General features: G+C 34.4%; 1 protein-coding gene across 2 annotated transcripts; it reads right to left on the bottom strand.

Moving 5' to 3' along the window:
• Positions 1 to 1252: 1252 nt before the first annotated feature.
• LOC147391616 (Transcription factor jumonji (jmj) family protein / zinc finger (C5HC2 type) family protein) lies at positions 1253 to 14421 on the bottom strand. 2 transcript variants are annotated; one of them, XM_086458375.1, is made up of 12 exons: positions 13903 to 14421; positions 12982 to 13046; positions 11649 to 12033; positions 9054 to 9210; positions 8750 to 8969; positions 7648 to 7701; positions 7466 to 7545; positions 7109 to 7386; positions 5890 to 6294; positions 4987 to 5405; positions 4635 to 4892; positions 1253 to 2063 (listed from the first exon to the last, which is right to left on the bottom strand). In XM_086458375.1, exons 2-12 carry the CDS (start codon positions 12988 to 12990, stop codon positions 1698 to 1700), a joined length of 2631 nt encoding a protein of 876 aa, XP_086314501.1. In that variant the 5' UTR covers positions 12991 to 13046; positions 13903 to 14421; the 3' UTR covers positions 1253 to 1697. The 2 variants fall into 2 exon arrangements, with proteins under 2 accessions (XP_086314501.1, XP_086314500.1); XM_086458374.1 differs by lacking the exon at positions 12982 to 13046.
• Positions 14422 to 19055: the final 4634 nt, after the last annotated feature.

Genomic DNA, 19055 nt, shown 5'->3' with positions numbered 1-19055 from the left:
TTTTCAGTGCAAACATCGATTTTATTTTTTAGAACATCAATGAGATGCAATTTGAAACAAGTTGAGATACGAAAAGATAAGAGAAAAATTGAAATAAGGTGAATTGAGGTGGTAAGAAAATATTTAAAATCACGTCTGGTAAAAAATATAGCTAGATATAGTTGAATGGAAAAAAAAATAATAATCGTGATAAATAAAAATAAAAACAAGCAATAATGAACAATCGACAAATAATGTGATCATATTTTTCCCTAAATTACAATCTCAAATATCCCGTAAGTTTATATTTTGTAGTAGAAAGGTAGTATACATGGATTGAGACGGTAGAAGCAGATATGAACACACTTTCAATAATAAAATTGTACGATTCGTTTAACCCCAAATCTTTGTAACAAGGTTTTGTTGATGACGATGGGTAAACGTATGAACCAGCCGAGCTACATATGGGTCCAAAATCTCTTTTGACTCCAGAACTATGGTTATTCCACACCTTTTCACCATCTCACAGATGATGGGGCACTTCCAAATCCAAGAATAAATTTACCAGCAGAACCATTAGATTTTTGTTGGGCCAAAGCTTAGTTTATTAAAATTAAATCTAAAGGAGAAAAATTATCTTTAATTAGTAGGACTTAAAATTAGCCCTGGCCTTCCTTCTGGCCCACAAATGAAGCCCAACACCTAGGCCCAATATATCAATGTCGTAATAAGTCCAGTGGAATGCATCATCTAGATGTCACAAGAGTGACATCACTCAAAAGACAATGACAACCATGAGAAAACTTGAAAAAGACAAAAGGGTTGTTTTGTAATTTTATTATAAGCATTTCTATCTCATCTTCAGGCTTGCAAGGACACAAATGTAAATCATCCATTTCAAGTTGCATAAACTTTCAAAAATGTTCCTTAAATTACACCAATATATGATTCATGCAAAATTAATTAGTTTACCAACCAATTCAGAAAAGCTACAGTTCATCATGAACATTTCTCCTAAATATCCAAGTCGACGGGTCCTCGAGACCAACAGAAAGACAAAATAACGTGGATGGATATTGTGAGAGTAGATACAAAGTCACTTTCAATAACGAAAGATGACTTTGGATAGAGTGGAATGGAAGAACATGATTAAATTTTGCCGACCCCAAATCTTTGGGATAAGGCTTTGTGGTTGTTGTATCGTATCGTAAACATTAAATAAAAAAGAGAACGACATGAAAGCCATAGACAACCACAGAGCAAAATAGAGATGTAGACATCACAAAAAAAGGAGAATTTTCTCTACTTTTTATTCAAGTAATCCAAGATACAAGGATACCAATTGTGATAAAAGAATAAAGAACTAGGAAGGGAAGCAGCAGACTGACCCTTTGAGACACTAAAGGAAATACCCATATTTGCCTCACAAGAGTCTGACTGATCAACTAATTTTTACACTAACGTGGAAAAGCTCCCCCGCCAAAGAGCGTTAAAAAAAATTCCCGGCTGAGATCCCAATAATCCAATCATGCCCATGCTCCAATTTGAAGCAGGTATTAAAAAATCGGATTTTTTTCTAAAACTCACCCTGATAATAATTTTTCTTGCTTCCAGAGTCAATATCTACCTTTTCTCCTATTGTTAGAACCTCATTAGAGAAATGAAGTTAGACAAGTCAGGCACTAGTAGACAAATTCAAGGCAAGTCACTCTAGATTTCTAGTCAGATTCAAGCAATCTACTGCTAGATTTGGCCTGCTGGTGGTCAATAGGAAACGATGGACCCCTGACTTTTAGGCGCTTTGGACCTATCTCAATGGGTTGTGGTTCCTTCGTTTTTCCCACATTGATCTGGAAGTTATGCTTTATGTAATGTTCTCTAAGTTTGGCTCTCTCGGTATTATTATCCTGATTGTCTGCCATGTTCGAGTCTGTTAAGTGTGGTCTGAACTTGATGGGTATTGGAGTAGTACCTCTAGGGATAGAATGTTGGTCCGGCTTGTTGGTTCTATAGTGGTCTGCTGATGACAACTGCCCATGTTTTTCTTCAGAATGGGAATGGAGTTTCTTCAGCCGTTTAAGCCCCTGCGAAGAGAAAGATATGTTTGTTAAGCCCATGCTCAATGAAGACATGAAAAGGGAAAAGGCTCAGCATTTGCACAATAACAGAACTCTTGAGAAATAAAGGGTGCAGAGGAAAAAAAACATTGTTACCAGATAAACACACTATATAAATAAATGTAACATCAAGTAAATATTTACTCGTCCAAATTCTGATAGGAAGTCATATATACGAAAGCAAAACATTTAGACGTGAATATCTTGATGACATAATTTCATCATCACAAAGATTTGGGGTCAGCTAAACAAATTGTCCCTCCATCAATTCTGTCCAGAGCTATATCTTCTGGAGACAAAGCATTTTGTTCTATATGGGGTAAAAGGTTTGGAGATTATCCTCACAAAAAATCAGCCCATTCCGAAACTTTTTAACCATATAGGACAAAACTTTGTCTACAGCTTCGACTACCAAACATGTATATATATGGGGAATGCTAATGTCCAATACTTCATGGGGGCATTAGCATTGTCCAACACTTTTTTTTTTCAATAATACCCCTCCTCGTTTTGTCTTTTAATGAAAAAGACATGGTGTATTGGTCTTTTACACAATAAATGCTTATTTACATAATAAATACTATGAGCATTTAAGTATTTTGAATTAAATATCCTTTTTGTAGTAAATGCTTTGGCAATCAATGGCAACATAATAAATGTAAATGTATATATTGTGTAAAAGACTAGCATGCCCTTGTCTTTTTCACTAAAAAATAAAATTAGGAGGGGTATTATTAGAAAAAAAAAAGTGTTGGACAATGCTAACGTCCCCATGAGATCTTGGACGTTAGCATTCCCCATATATATATATATATATATAAGGGCGGATCATGGGATATAAGTAAAAACATATGTAAAAACAATGATTTTTCAAAATATGGGTTAGAAGTTTCGGATTGAACTGATTTTTTGTGAGGATGATCTCTATGATGAGAAGATCATCCTCACAAAAAATCAGCCGAATCTGAAACTTCTAAATCCATCAAAAGTGGTTTACAAATTATTGGTAAAAAATCAACGATCCACATTCTAAATCATTTTTTATGGGTTAAAAGTTCCAGATTGGGCTGTTTATTTTTTAGGATGATCTTCTCATCATAGAGATCATCCTCACAAAAAAACAGCTCAATCCGAAACTTCTAACCCATATGTTTTTTACTTATGTCCCATGATCCGCTCCCTATATATATATAGGGTAGCGTTCGACAACCAACGTTGGGAGCCAAAATTGGTCCTATATGTCTTATGAGTTTCAGATTAGGCTGATTTTTGGTGAGGATGATCATCCTCACAAAAAATCAGCCCAATCTGAAACTTCTAACCCCATCAAAAGTGGTTTACAAATTAACAGTAAAAAATCGACGGTCCACAAATTCTAAATCACTTTTGATGGGGTTAGAAGTTTCAAATTAGGCTGATTTTTTGTGAGGATGATCTCCTCGCCATAGAGATCATCCTCGCAAAAAATCAGTCCATTCCAAAAATTCTAACCCATATAGGACAAATGCATTGGCTCCGTGTTGACTCCCTAACATTGGCTGCCGAACAGGACCTATATATATAGATGGATGAATCTAATGCTAGGAAAAACAGAAGAAGAAATATTTCATATTCTATTCTATTGAAGAGCCTATCCAAGAGAGTTTGGCTTTGGTATACCTTTTTCTCTTTTTTTTCTATTTTTTTTCATTGCCTTTTTTCCTATGACTGCAAAAAAAATGAGAAAAATTGTCTCTTGCCAATTCAATCCTTGGGATAAAACTCATGCCAATTTGCTAAAAACTCTAAACTTGCCCTATTAAATGAACATCAATGCACCCTTAGTGAAAATATTTTATTAAAAACAAAACTGAGCCTTGGTTTTCAAAAGCAAGGGCAAAAACGAGTATCTTAAATCCTGTCACCTTTTTGTCGCATCTATAATGAATAATGACTTCAACAGGATTGATTCTGTCAATTGGTATTTTACTTGTGCACAAATCTTTCAAAAATGGAATGCTGGGCAAGTGGCGATAAAACATATGTAAAACAAAGAATGCATCTCATTTAGCTTCTTCAAAGTGTTTTCTACCAATATGTTATATTTGTTTATTTTTATTTTTTTAACTATGTTTTTCCAATATTTAAAAAAATTTCAGCAAAAAATAAACAGAAATAGGGAAAGAAGAAAAATGAAACAAGGAAAGCTGGCATGAACAAATGAAAGTTAGCTGATTATATAAGCAAACAAAGTATTTGTAAGTAGAGATACATGAGCAGATGCCCTCCAAAAGACAACAAAATTTGAAACAATCATTTTAATTTCAAATCTACTATGATTCACAATTTTGTGATCGAATCGTTTAATTAATGCATGCTTTGGAGTTTGATTTTAGATTACATGGCACATTGTTAATTTATGCGCAATCCAGATGCCTATATTTCAAATGTGTGCATATTGTGATAATTTGGTTCAGCTTATAAGCAGCAGGCAACATTCATCAGAAAGAGAATGCAAAACTCGTTGAACTACATCTGAGGCTACAAGAGGTAACATACCTGCTTTTCAGAAACCTTCGAGTTGACTACATTGTTTGGAGTCCTTTTCTCTACTTTCACAGAAGGTCTGCGTTTAACCCAAAATATTTCTGAATCAGAATCGTCACTGTACTGACCCCCACTAGTAGGCATAATCGGTGAACCACAAAAACAGCCTTGATCGACAGCGTATGAAGTCGAGGATAACGAAGATTCATATGCACCCACTGGTAACTCTTCAGAATCATTAGTAGGAACAAAATTTAAATCCAAGCGTCTCTGCACAATGAAATTTAACGAAGGAAATCTTAATTTGGAAAATGAGATTTGAAATACAAACTTCAAATCACACAACAAAAAAACTAAAGCTTACATCAATAGGGAGAGAAGAGCTTTCATGAGTCCCTATAAAAGAGCATAGAGTTGATGCTGCAGAAGTGAGAGAAATGTTGTCTGTTTCATCAGATTTGTTGAATTCTTTCCCCTTGTTCAACATAGGCCGGCCATGAAGAAGACAATCTAGATCTAGAAATTGACCCTCAGAAGACTCTGTGGTTTCAGGCTTAAGCTCGAACTTTATCTCACAATAGGGGCTGTACAAATCCTCCTGAGGAAATGAGAACAACCTTGACTGCAGATACATATCCTCTCCACATTCTATTTTACGTTGAACCTCCACTAATATCCCATCTTCCTTCTCAAACTTCTGGGCTACAGCTTCCATTTCCAAAAGGTCTTTTCTATAATAGAGAACACGGTTGTTCCCACATGGACAGCCCAGTGATTCACTTTCTGGATTCACAAATAGGGAAACAGAATCAGTCAAAAGGACTTGAAAGATCCAAACAACATGAACAATAATGAGATTTTAAGTCTTACTAAGGGTAATTTTGCTAAAATGGATTACCGCATTGGCAATCCAACACCACTGCCCTCTGAAGATTTCATGGAAAAACTCAGATCCAAAAAAAAAATTCAATTTTTTTGGGCTTCATTCAATGTTTTGAAAATGGACGGCTACAGAAACTTCCATGAAACTCCCAAATTTAAAATTAAAGTTCAACGGTGAAAAATAACTTTAAATTTTTCTTTTTCAAAGTTCATACAATATTGTCCTCTAGAAACCTGGGACATCGGATCATGTTTTTGGATGCCACAAGGTGAGGTCAACGACCCTAAGTAAGAGTTGAAATCTTACTAAATTAGTAAGGCTAGTCGGACTCCAAGAATAATAATTAAAAAGGTAATGCTCAAGAAAAATACAAGATGCCCATACCATGTTGAAGGCAGATGGGATGCAAATGACAGTTACATTTTATAGACGATACATAACAGTCACGTTTGCAAAGGCCGCAAAGTATAGTTCCTTGAGAATTTGGAGAAACACTTGCACTTGCTCCTAATTTCATTAGTGACCAGCGAGCACGATGTTGGAACCGCATTAGACTAACAAAAGAAACCTTAACACAACGGTGAGAAACCAAATCTGCGGATGAAATTTCTGGCCCATTTACTTCGGGTATTGATGACCTCTTAGCACTAAGCATTGCTTCTTTACAGAGAAGTTCCTCGTGAGGAAGGAGAGGCACCCTATTAAGAAGAGCATAACGTCGGCTAGCCATAGCCCCCATCGGAAACCAGTCACCAATTGCAAAATTAACTGCCTCGCCACAATTAAAACCTAAATTTGTGTAAAACACATAAATAAGAGTCATGAAACTAGTATAAAAATACTGTGTTATGGAAAATATAAAAATGAATGTACATGGAAGAACGAAGGGTGTATTTGATTGAACATGGAAAATGACATTTTCTATGTGTTTGATTGCATTTTTCCATGGAAAATAGATTTCCACCCTCATAAAAAAGTCCAGCAAAAACCGGATTTCATTTTCCCACCTATATCCATGGGAAAATAAAATCCATCCTAAATTTTCATCCCCAAAATCAAAACCCTAATCTCTTCTATTCTTCTTCTCCACCATCACATTCAACCCCCACCCTCCCCATCGCCACCACTGTCGTCACGGCTACCTCCTCTCTCTCTCTCACTCTCCCCTTCTTCCTCCTCAGATTTCCCCCCCAATTTGTCTAGATCATGGTTTTGAATCTCATCCGAGACGACTCGTCTAATACATCTCGATATTGTCCACCAACGAGAAGGATAGACAAATCAAAAGTATCGGACGAGATTTAAAACCATGGTTCATTTGTCTGATTGTCGAACGAGACGACTCAAACGTATTGGAAAACTTGTTCGAGACGACTCAGTCTCGTTCATGGACGAGACAAGACGTCAAAACGAGTTTTAAAACCAAGGTCTGGATGCAATCAATCACTGGCAATTGATTTTCCAACCCTACCCATTTTCCAACCACCATTTTTCCATGGATTTCAAATTCCATATAAATTGACTTTCCATGCAATCAAACAGACCCTAATTGAAAATTAAGGAACACAGGTTTAGTAATAAATAATGACAGAAGCATCTTTACCATGACTGAATCCTGCGTGATATGCTCGAGGAAAGGTGATCACAAACTCCCCAGGCTTTTGGACAGCCTTATAGACAGGAACACCATGATCTAACAAAATATTTGGAGGGAACACGGTTGTTTTTCCCAATAATACATCAAACGCACCATTCTCTCCCACGGTTGATAGAATATCACTAGTGTACACATGTTCCCGAACTACCTTTTCAAACTCGGGAGCTGCATGACTTGGAATCCCGTACCAAGTTTTTGAAGCTCCACAGTGCTGATAATTTATGCTGCCAGGTTGGAATGCACTCTCAGCACAAAGAACACAAAAATTAGGTATATATGTTGAAACTCCAAGGAGACTATTACCTATACAAGAAATGATCTTCCACATGCCATGCAAACGTGCTGAATAGCATACCAATGTAAAGCATAGGCTCTGTTACTCCCTGAAATACACCCAACAAAAGTCATAGAGAGACTCAAAGCATGACTGCTAGAAATAATACAAACATTATTCAACTGTGAAACTTTAAAAGTCATCTTGATACCGGAATAGAAATCCCCAGAAGACGCAATACAGACTTGGGCAGCCGAGAAAGACCCTGCAATTATAGCAACGAACACTTGTTAATGAATTTTTTAGTGAGAGATTACGTTTCAAAAGACGCGAAGTCAACCACAAAAAAGTATCCATGGTTTAAAAATTCAGTAGAAAACTACACAATATAGTATGATCTTGTTTGAGTGGGATTGTCTTCCAAAATCATGCCTCCCCTTCTCTCCCCTCTAACCACGAAATTTGGTCAGACTTGTTCGGTCTTTTTAGACAGCTTAACCAAAAAATTTAGGTTCTTGTAATATTATATGTGGCAAAGCAAATAAGCTATTTAATGTTAAATACAACATTGGATTTACCATGAAATTAAAATGTTGTGTTTGTACTTTTAGAATTCTGAAGCCAAATTTGTGTGTTCTTTGTAATAACATATTTGGTTTTCTATGTTATCTTAGATTTTCTTTTCGTGATATCTGACACAAGGTTTCAAATGTAGTTTCAATGTAATGTTTCTCCTATAGGAGGAAAAACAAGAAACTGTCTTGACCAGAACATTCCAAGAATTCCAAAAGATACAATGTTTCGGGGTCAATGTTTCATTCCAGTTTTATCAAAAACCAGAATATTCCACTGAAACAGAATGAAACTTTGAACCATGATCTAAGTTTCTTTTTATTTCACTTGAACCAATAATTTGTATTTTTAACAAAAAAGAGTCTCTACACCCCTCAACACAACTGCTTGAAACCTTGTCTACCATAAAAGAAGCTGATTGAGGGAGAAACTTTAAGGGTCTTATCTAATTGAGCAAACAAGTGTCCACAACACAAACTAAAAATTGTAAAAAGAGGGTGGTGGGGACAATACAAGGAAGATATTGCATGTCCACAAAATAAAATTGAATTTTAAAGCAACTTCGGTAAAAAAAAACTGATCGATTAAGAAACTTTTGTGTTTTCTTTCATTCTCTCTCTATCTTTATCTCAAATTGGAAAAGAGGGCAGTATTAAATCGTTGAAAATAAAATAAAAAAACATTTCTACCAGAAGAAAGCACAAAAAAAGGAAGCAAGGTAAAAATACAAAAATCAACACCTTCAAGTTCCATTTGCTTTTCCCAAGCTGATCCTTGGGTGAAGATGAAAATGCACTACCCTCAATATCGCATGCATACTCAACAGATTCAGTCTTGCCACCAGCTATTTCATGCCAAAATTCCTTTTCCAAATAAGTGGAGGGAAGACATCCACCACTACAATATCTACGAGCAAACACCTTGTTCGCCATTTTCTCGAAATCACGGAAAGTATAATTTCTGAAAAATCACACTTATACTTAAAAGACTATAAGATTTTATCAAGTCATACTCTAAATATATCTGTTTTACATTGTAAATTACCTCCCACTCATGAAAAAGGTGACTTTGTCATCCAAATCCCACTCAGCAAGTCGAAGAGGTTGCACTCTAGTTGTAAACTTGAAGCCAGCTTTCTCCTTCATCAATACAATGCCAGCAGGAACTGAAGCACTCAAAGGGGAAACAATCTTGCATATTCCTGAAATTCAATTTGTTGTGATTTAGTCTAGAAAAATGGAAAGCATGCCCCAGATTTAAGTACACATGATATTGAAAGCAGTCAAACAGTCAGAACTTAAAAAATCTATGTTTAAAAATTACATAAAACACTGAAGCAACCACGAAAACCAAGAAAAATAAAGTTAAGCACCATTAGGTGCCACTAGATGATGAATAATGACAATAAATGAAGTACATTGGACAGGGTAAACAAAATGTACAAACATTCTAGTATACATAACATCTGACCATATGATGAGAAACCTAACAAAACAAATAATTGAGAATCAAAACATTTTGGATACTATGAGGTAAGATTCTAGACCATAATATTATATATATATATATATACACATATATATGTTATTTTCCATGTAAGCAATAAGGCACACAAGCACACACATGAAACAGACACATCATCGAAGGCTTATCCCAAAGATTTGCCAAACCATCCTACATAAATTTCAAAATGTTTACTCAATAAAACAAAGCAACATATTTCAAATCAAGTATAACGTTAGCTTTGCTGTTATTTCTGTATATATGGGAGAGTTCTTTCTGCTAAGGGTCAAATGATACACTTCAATGAAATGCATTCCTTATTATAAAACATATCTTACATTTAAACTCTGGTATGTGTTTATGTTACTGTTATTTCTGTCTTGTGGAGAGTGATCAGTGGTCTCTTTCTACAGGGCATTAAGTTCTCTGCTTTACTACCGAGACTCAGTTCCAGGGCACCACTTAGCCAACAGCATCCAATTAAATTCGGTATCAACTTGGCAGATCTGGTGACAACTCAGGTAAGTCCAACCCAGCATGGAAGAGTTGCTAATGTACGAAGTATATGGTCACCCCATGAACCAGAGACTACTCAAATAAGTCGCGCTAGGTAAGCAGTGACCTTAAACCCTCACTTGTGATCAGTCTGCGTTCATCAGATTCATTGAGATCTTTTCCATTTTATAATATTTTTTAAATCATTAATACCAAAGTTCACCAAGGTGACTTATGGAATCCCCTACATGTTCGTAAATTCTACTCTAACAATCTCTATAAACCACCAAACTCCTATAGTGGAATCAATTCCTTTCTTCCACTTTAAAAATATATCAGCGGACCACAACCCTTTGGGATAAGGCTTTGAGGACAATGACAAAGACATTTTTCATATATATATTTGAACCCACACATGCCATTTTAGACCACTATAGTGGAACCCATAATATTAAATTTCGACATATTTCCACGAAATATTTCCATTTCCACAAGTTCCAACACGAAATTTAACCGACGGTTTCTTTTCGGTGGAAATCACTCTACATTTCGTGAAATATTTCGATGAATAGTGAATTTTGGCTGAAATTATCATTTTTTAGGTTTAAAAATGCAATTCGGTGGAAATATTTCGATGAATAGTAAATTTCGACCAAAATATTTTCTTTTTGAAAAAAACTTATAATTGCTTTTAGGAAGAACTTGTAAATTACACATAGTATTTACTAATAAAAATTGCATAGAACATTCATCCATTAGTATAAATGAATTATGATTAGTTAGTTATATATATCATCTTATTTTAAAGTATTCTAAGCGTATTAGTATGTTTATATAAGCACACATACAATCAACCATGTTTCAATTAGTTGGATACATTAGCAATTTATTCATACTTATTCAAAAATTAAAAGAAATATAATTACACATGAATGCAATACTTAATAGTTTCTTCATTTTAATGTCTGACATATTAAGTTGTATGTGGTTAATGCTACATTATTATTCTTATTTCCACTATCAGCCTCTCAATACATGTGCGTATGTGTAGCAAAATGTTGTTGATATTCAATTTCTCACTCCATATGGTAGTTTATTGTATTTTGATGACTTAAAGAGTGTGTATGAATGCCTATTTTATTGTTTCCTACAGGGTTAATGAAAATTTTATCAATATTTCTATCATTTCCAAAACTTGTATTCATTTCCACATTCATCGAAATATTTCCATTTCCAGACTAATCGAAATTTAATACCTTGGCGGAATCATACCATCAGTTTTATAACATTAATTATAGTTTTGGTTCCATTAATGCAAAAGTCCATAAGGTGCAACATTTTGTTTCTCTTCTTGAGGTAATGAGAATTAGAGTACATGAAAGATACAATGATGTGAAAGGATGGTGCCAACTGTTGCCCAAATCTGTTCTGATGATGAAGAAAGAAACTACAATTATTTTCATGAAAAAGGAAGAAACTGCAACCACCTTAAACACAGTTTAGAAAACAAAAGTTCCTTTTCAAATGAAACTCAAAAGATGGAAATTGTCAAGTTTAATCTTCAAGGTCATTTCTACGAAAGAACAGCTTCAGTTTAATATGTAACAGATAAAACTAACTTTTCAAATGATGCGTAGTTACCATATTTAGAAGCTTCGGGTGCAATCTTCTGCAGATATGTTAAAGGATCATCAAACTCGTCTTTTGTCGGATGGTAAATGGGGCACTCAGGAATTTTATTGATCCATTCTAAATCAGCTGTGTCAAACTTATCCACCTTACGCTTAGTAAAGGCATCCTTTCCACTTGAAGCACCGCTTGGTCGAGAAAATGCATCTGCATTACCATTCAATCTTGACCCACATGATGCTGAAGCTCTTAAAGCATCACCTCCACTCCTTGTCATCATATTAGTAACATGTGCAACTTCATGTACGACACCTGGATTCATCCGTTGAAGCCTTTTACGCTTCAGAATTTCGAGACCATTTTTAGCCTCCCTTGACAAGCAAGCCCTCCCTTCTACCTGTAGAAATGACAACTTCAAATCTACGCACAATATAACACGCATGCACGCACACATACATACAAGTAAGATTGACTATGGATTCAATCGATAGCACATAATTTCATTAAAAACATACAAATTTCTGAAAATATAATGCATGCATTTTAAGACAATGACCACAAACCCTTCGAGCTCTCAGAAAAAATTCACCAATCATGTGTTCCTTACTACACGTACAACCCATGGATGGACATCATTATCCTCGTCAATATCACCATCATCTGCGATTGTAAGGAGTCCTTGCATATGGACAGGCGTGGCAATTTGTCACTTGTATTTGACCTAAAATTTTGGAAGCATTCTAAGATTATAACCACAAGCCCTCTAATCCTCATAAAATTTTCACCTACCTAGCTGCCCAATAGCCAACTTAATGGCATACTCTTCTTGCACTATGCCTACCTATCTATTGATCCTAACTCTAAACTTACAACCCATAGATGGTGGACAACATCATCCTCGTCAACGTCATCAGTATTATGACCGTATGCCCTATCCAATTAAGACCTAGAGCATCCCATTGAAGATAGCACATCACCATCGCATCATCACCACTGTCTTCTCCACATAATCCTTTGTCAATATTCAACTCTATTCAGAGCCACTTAAAAAGCATGTCTTCAAATTTTCTTACCACTGTTCACTATTCTCCTTGCCCTTTTATAGCAGTCAGAAAGCCGGAAATGAAACACATAATTACTGTCTCTTGAGAGCACCAACAATCTCTCACAAAAGGCGATCCAACAGGCCCTCACCCTCATAAAAATTCAACTAATAACAACATTGGAACTATCACAGGGCATTATAGTATTTTTGCTTGCCAAAGTATAACAATTTTTCTCAATTAAAAATTATGAGTGAGAATAAAATATGCACCACAAAACTTTGTTCTGTGAAAATCCTAACCTTGTTCATATCACCAATTTTGTACCCAAAAAATTGCACCAAAAAACTCTTATAAATATATTTATCTGCACCCACAAAAAAAATCGAGTTAACGGGGCTGTTACCCTCATAAAATCTGATCTTGTTCATATAACCAATTTTGCACCCAAAAATCTCTTACAAATATATTTCTCTGCAACCCAAAAAAATTATGATTTAACAGGGTCGTTACCCTCACAAAATCTGATCTTGTTAGTATAAACAATTTTGCACCCAAAAATCTCTTAGAAATATATTTCTCCACACCCAAAAAAAATCGATTTAACAGGGTCGTTACCCTCATAAAATCTAATCTTGTTCATATAAACAATTTTGCTCCCAGAAAATTGAACCAAAAAAACTCTTATTAATATACTTCTCTGCACCCAAAAAAATTAAAATTTTAAAAGGGTCTTTACCATTATAGAATCTAACATTGTTCATATAACCAATTTTGCACCAAAAAAACTCTAATAAATAAATTTCTCTTCAAAAATTAAAAAAAAAAAAAAGTTTGATTTAAGACAATTTTGAACCCAATAAATTGCACCAAAAAACTCTTATAAACATATTTCTTTTCACAAAAAAAAAATTGATTTAACAGAATCACATTGGAATTATCACAGGCAGGATACATGTTTTCGCCAAATTGAAGGAAAAAAATCAATTAAAATTATTTGTGAGAACATATAGACATTGCGGAAGCGTTCTTCAAAAAACTAAAAAAATTAAAATCTAACCATCTTCATATCTAGAGAAAAACACAAAAGCCTCCGCAACCACAAAAATCACAATAAGATCCTAATGATTTTACAGATCAGGGCATTAGATTAAGAAGAAAAAATTCAAAGAAAACTCAGCTCTCACAACAGAAAACCGAATTACAGATTTCAACAAACGTACCATCTCATACCGAACGCTGTCTCGTAATCTCTCCGTGGTAATCCTTCGATTCTCCAAAACAAACCCCGAAAAATCAACCATAAACAAACCCTAAAACACGATCTTCACCATAACTAATCAAATCGACAATTTAAAACGCCACATTCCGCGAAAAATCAAAATCGAATCAGAAAAGAAGAGATCGATAACGTTTTTTTTTCCTTCGAATCGAAGGAATCTAGCGGAAACCTCGAAGGATTCTTCGAAAATGGAAGAAATGGAGAGCAGTTTTAGGCGAAAAAACTGGTTTTCCGGCGAAGAAAAAAAGTGGTTTTCCGGCCGAATGGGAGTGAGATGAACAGTAGCTGAGATCCGGAAGATAGAGAGCTTTTAGAAAACCGAAAAAAAGCGGAAAAAACGGTTTTTATAGTTTTATAAACGATCAACAAAAACGAAAATATTTATTTATTTACAAATTATTTCTTTTTAAAATATATAATTTTTATTTCAAAAAAGTATGAAATTTATTTGAGAGAGAGGAAAGTGGTAGTAGTTAGGTTCGTTCAACCAAACGCCGGAGGACTAAAACGCGTTTTTACAAGCAATAAACACTTTATACGTTTCGTGTTCTCACTTAAACTTCACTTAATTTTGAATTAAATTATGACTAAAATACCCTCACCTACTACAGATAATCAAATTATGGGTGTCAATGGATTGGTTTGGGATTCAATTATGCAAATAACCAAAACCAAATCTAAATATAAATACAAAATTTTGATTTTAATTCTGATCGATTTCGGTTTTGGATATAAGACTAATGAAATCCTAACTAGTTTTGGTTTGGATCTACATGTATCTGTATCTGGGTCGAAATCTAAATATAATAGTAGTTTCGATTCTTATTGATTCCTAGAACCAACCCTAATAGATACTCAATACACATCAAGTACTTGGTAAGAAAGATAATTATTTTTTAATGGAAAATCTAAGTTGTAATTCTTCAAGCAAATAAAATTTTTAAGAAAAAAAATGAGAAAAATTGGATAAAAATTTTTTTATTGTTTTTGGGTGAAGTTGTGAAAAAAAAAATTTGAAATATGAACGAACGTTCATGTAATTCAAAAGTTGATAAAATAAATCTTGGATTATAATTTTATCAAAAAAAAACAAAAAACAAAAAAATTATTTACTTTTGAATATTTCTTCATTAATTAGACCAAATATTTTTATAAATAAATTACAAGTAAACATATTTACTGATTGAGTATCCTTCAGATATTCATTGGGTATCTAGATATTCAGATTATCCATTGATATACAATTCTTATTAGGTCCAGAGAATCGAAAAAATGATTGAATCCATAATGATGGATCCAAAATTGAATAATCGATTTTGACTCATTGGGTAATCAGGTAATTGGGTCGTAAGAATCGGAAAACCGAACCGATCCACAATGATGGATCCTAATCAAATAAATTTCAACTCATTGGTTAATCGAGTAATTGGGTACCAATTAGCTAATGGTCTAATGGAAGGATATTAGGATTGGCTATTACTATTATCAATGAGGGTGTTTTCGGTAAATACGTAGTTGGTGTTACCGAGTCAGAGAAAGATAAAGGCTGAAAAGCTAGGGGTATTTATTATGTATATCTAACGTACATCACACTTTCTCGTATGGACTAATCAACCGTCGCTTCGATATACTTTTTAAGGTCAACGATCTAATGCAAATAACTAAGAAACGACACGTGTCTAACAAGCATTAAACTGCCGTCAATAAAACTGAACATCAGAAAAAGCAAATTAAATACGTGTTTCTTTCCATCAAATCAATCTAGATGAGTCCCATCAAATGGGTACAATCAGAACATTACATCAAACTTTGATGTATAAATCATACAATGTATAACTCTTGGTCTCATCAAGGTAGCTTCATAGCTACTTGTGGTAACGAAACGTGAACTCGACACGTGTCATTGTCAATAATTTTTATTTTATTTTTCTTTGTGTGTACGCGGGAAATGAGAAACTGACAGGAAGCCTTAGCTGGCGGTTTTCACGAGACGTTAATTAAACAACCGAACCGGATTCCGGTTCTGGTTTTCTGATTGGCGGTTTTGTTCCAACTTTAAGTGGTATTGATTTTTGCCTTTTTTTGGTTTACGCGGAGGTTGGTCTAATCATTACGTTTGGTCGTATTCGGCGGCTCGGCTACAGTGTACGCGCTGCCGAGCTGGCTACGGCTGTGAATATTCGGCTTAAAAAGAGGCAGTTAGACCCACAATCCTTGTTCACACATGGACAAATCACGAGGTTCATCTAACGGCCTGTCTATGGGAAGTAAGGGAGAATATAGATTTACTTTCTGAACGGCCGTCTAGAATTCTTCCATGGACTTAGGAAGAAAGAAAATAATCCTTATTGTGGACGACTTTTCACCACGTGGAATTTTGAAGGCCAATTTTATTGCACTAATGATAATTGACTAAAAGATTTTCATTATGTCTGTACTCTGTCGATATAGCTAATGCACTGAACCATAGATCTTTTTCTTGTGTGTCCCGATGAAAAAGATCTATGGTTCTGTACCTTTGCTACATCAATCAAACATATATCAAGTGAAAATTTTCCATCTAAAGTAGTACGTGAAAAATAAATAACCACATGGGTATGTCTGTACTTTGAATATTTTAGTTTTTATATGTGAGTGTGTACTAGATTGGTGGACTACCACCTTTACAAGGTATGATAGCTACGTTTGAAGTGAGAGAAAAACAAAAAAGTGCTCAAATGTATACTTGGCATGCAATGGAATCATGAAGGATTTTTGTCTTCTATTTTAAAATTATAATAATGATAAATTGTAAATTGCCTTACCGTGATCGAAAAATTCTTATCTCAACCTAGTATTTGATGTGTTTGAGGAATGTTCTTGAGAGTGGAGCATTTATACCTAAAAGTTATTAGAGATAGATTATAAACAATTTATTACTCACGTACACCATTGATGAATATCAACAAGTGTTTCACATACGACAAACAATCTTAATAGAGTCAAATATCGATAGAAGAATATAGAATGATTACAATTAAATAAATAAAACAATTGTAATAAGATTTTGTCTAATAGATCAGAAACTAACATTTTTAATATAAAAATGATAAATTTTATTAGCAAATGTACATAACTTCTCACCCTTAAACATCATTATTTTGTCAAATTTTTATTAACTTTTATCGTTTGAGTGTGATCACGTTATTCACAAGAAGTACACTCAAAGACTTGACAATCACTCGATGAAGCAAGAGAAAGCAATATAGTAGTTCGAGTAAATTAACACCCGCAAAAAATAATGATTAGGGCTTAAGAGGCAAAAAATATATGATATTATATCATTTCTCTCTTTCAGAATTTGATAAACTCTCTAGAAAAAAGAAAAAAAAAAACAAGAATTTAAGTATTGTCTTCTAAAATAATAATAAAAAAATAAACAAAATTATAACTAAGTAAAATAATCTCAATTTGTGGGATTGACACTCTATACATAAGAAGTCTTATAAACTTAGTTAAGTTGACACCTTCACCCAAAGTGAATTATTTGATTTGGGAGATTGACATGTTATTTAAGTGTTTTTTATTTTTTGAAAGATTATCATAATAGATTTCTTTCATATTTTTTATTGGGCGGTCCAGACTTTTATTCTGAACGGTCATCCAGAAAACTCGCTTCTACACTCGAGTACCTAAATCCATGAAGTGACAAAAATCTTTCTAAATAATGAGAAAAACTACAAAACAAAGGACTCGTTCCTTTAACGAATTTACTTACTCGAGTACCTAAATCCAAATAGGTAACTGACGAGGAACACGAAATGACATAATTACCCTTGTTTCTTCCAAATGCACTCTTTCTCAAATTCCTTGGAATCTCATCATTTGAGTGTACCTCAACAGATGGAGTATTCTTTCACGAAATGACAAAATTGCCCTTGATTTTTCCAAATCCAAATCCCTAGGAATCTTATCGTTGGAGCGTACGATCAACAGATCAGAGTATTGGTTTTACCGTACTAACCATAAATGCCACCACTCACTCCTACACTCTTAGCATTAATACGGAACGTTGGATCTTAAGTTCACAAAAATTCATGTTGACTTTTTCTTTTCGTTTGAAAGCTTAAGTACCAACTTCAACCATTGACCTTTGACCAAATCTCAAAGAGCTTAGATCTGTTACTCACCAAGTTTCATAGTTAATTTGCTCCACATGCTTTTAAATGTCACATAGTACGATGAAAGTCCCGGGATCAAATCCTATTTCATTCTCATTCTCATTCTAGTGCTTAAGGTCTAGATCAAGGATTTGTGCTCTGATATGAGTTCCATATGATACCTAATTGATCGATTTTGAATGATTATGACATGATCTAATAGGACTCAATCCGATCAAGGGACAACAAGTGTGAGAATCGTTTTTGTCCTCTATGAATTAGAAGTCTTCGAATGAATCAATTTTGGTGAGCATTAATATCTCAAGGACCACTCGCAAGGGTGCACCCTCACTTACCTGGTGCGTGTAATGTGCGGACATTGTATATGCCCTGAGACAAGTCCTTGGAGAAAACCATGATTTATGGACTAAGCAAAGCCCAGATATGAGTCCGATCCGTTATCTACAGGGATACCCAATTATCAAAAAAGAATCTAATTCGATAAGGACATAATTTTCTAAATATTGATTCGATTCTATGTCTTATTCAATGATGGGTCTTGAAATCTATCCTGAATCACATCCAAATCTGACCCATTGACAACTCGAAAGGGATTGGATATCAAATATGTTTTCTTTTCTATTTTATTCCCCTTGTTAAAAATGATGTCCAATTAGGATGAGTTGGGCCCATGGGACATACAATCTAGATCGTTGATTGGGTGGGCCACTCCATATGTGGTATTGTAGATTGCATACTAATGTAACACCTTAGTATTTCATATACATGAACACCAGCTACACTTGAATGATTACATCATGTTGAGGAATCAGGAGTAGAATCTCATAATAAAGAAAGGTATGTGATTCTCAGGTCCAACAAGGTTGGAACTTAATAAGACCACAACTTTTGATCCAATTTGGTCAACAAATAAGGGTAAGATGGAACATATTAG

This window comes from Akebia trifoliata, chromosome 11 (assembly GCF_017979445.1).
Source record: "Akebia trifoliata isolate Shusen 1 chromosome 11, ASM1797944v1, whole genome shotgun sequence".
Taxonomy (NCBI): Eukaryota; Viridiplantae; Streptophyta; class Magnoliopsida; order Ranunculales; family Lardizabalaceae; genus Akebia; species Akebia trifoliata.
This window is presented reverse-complemented; position numbering and strand designations above follow the sequence as displayed.

What these genes read in the sequence shown, in the direction of transcription:
- LOC147391616 (XM_086458374.1), bottom strand. Translation starts at nt 13,983, where the DNA reads ATGGTTGATTTTTCGGGGTTTGTTTTGGAGAATCGAAGGATTACCACG. An exon ending in ACAGCGTTCGGTATGAGATG is followed by an intron (nt 12,034 to 13,902) that starts GTACGTTTGTTG and finishes TCATTTCTACAG; the next exon opens with GTAGAAGGGAGGGCTTGCTT. An exon ending in ACCTTTTTCATGAGTGGGAG is followed by an intron (nt 8,970 to 9,053) that starts GTAATTTACAAT and finishes GTGATTTTTCAG; the next exon opens with AAATTATACTTTCCGTGATT.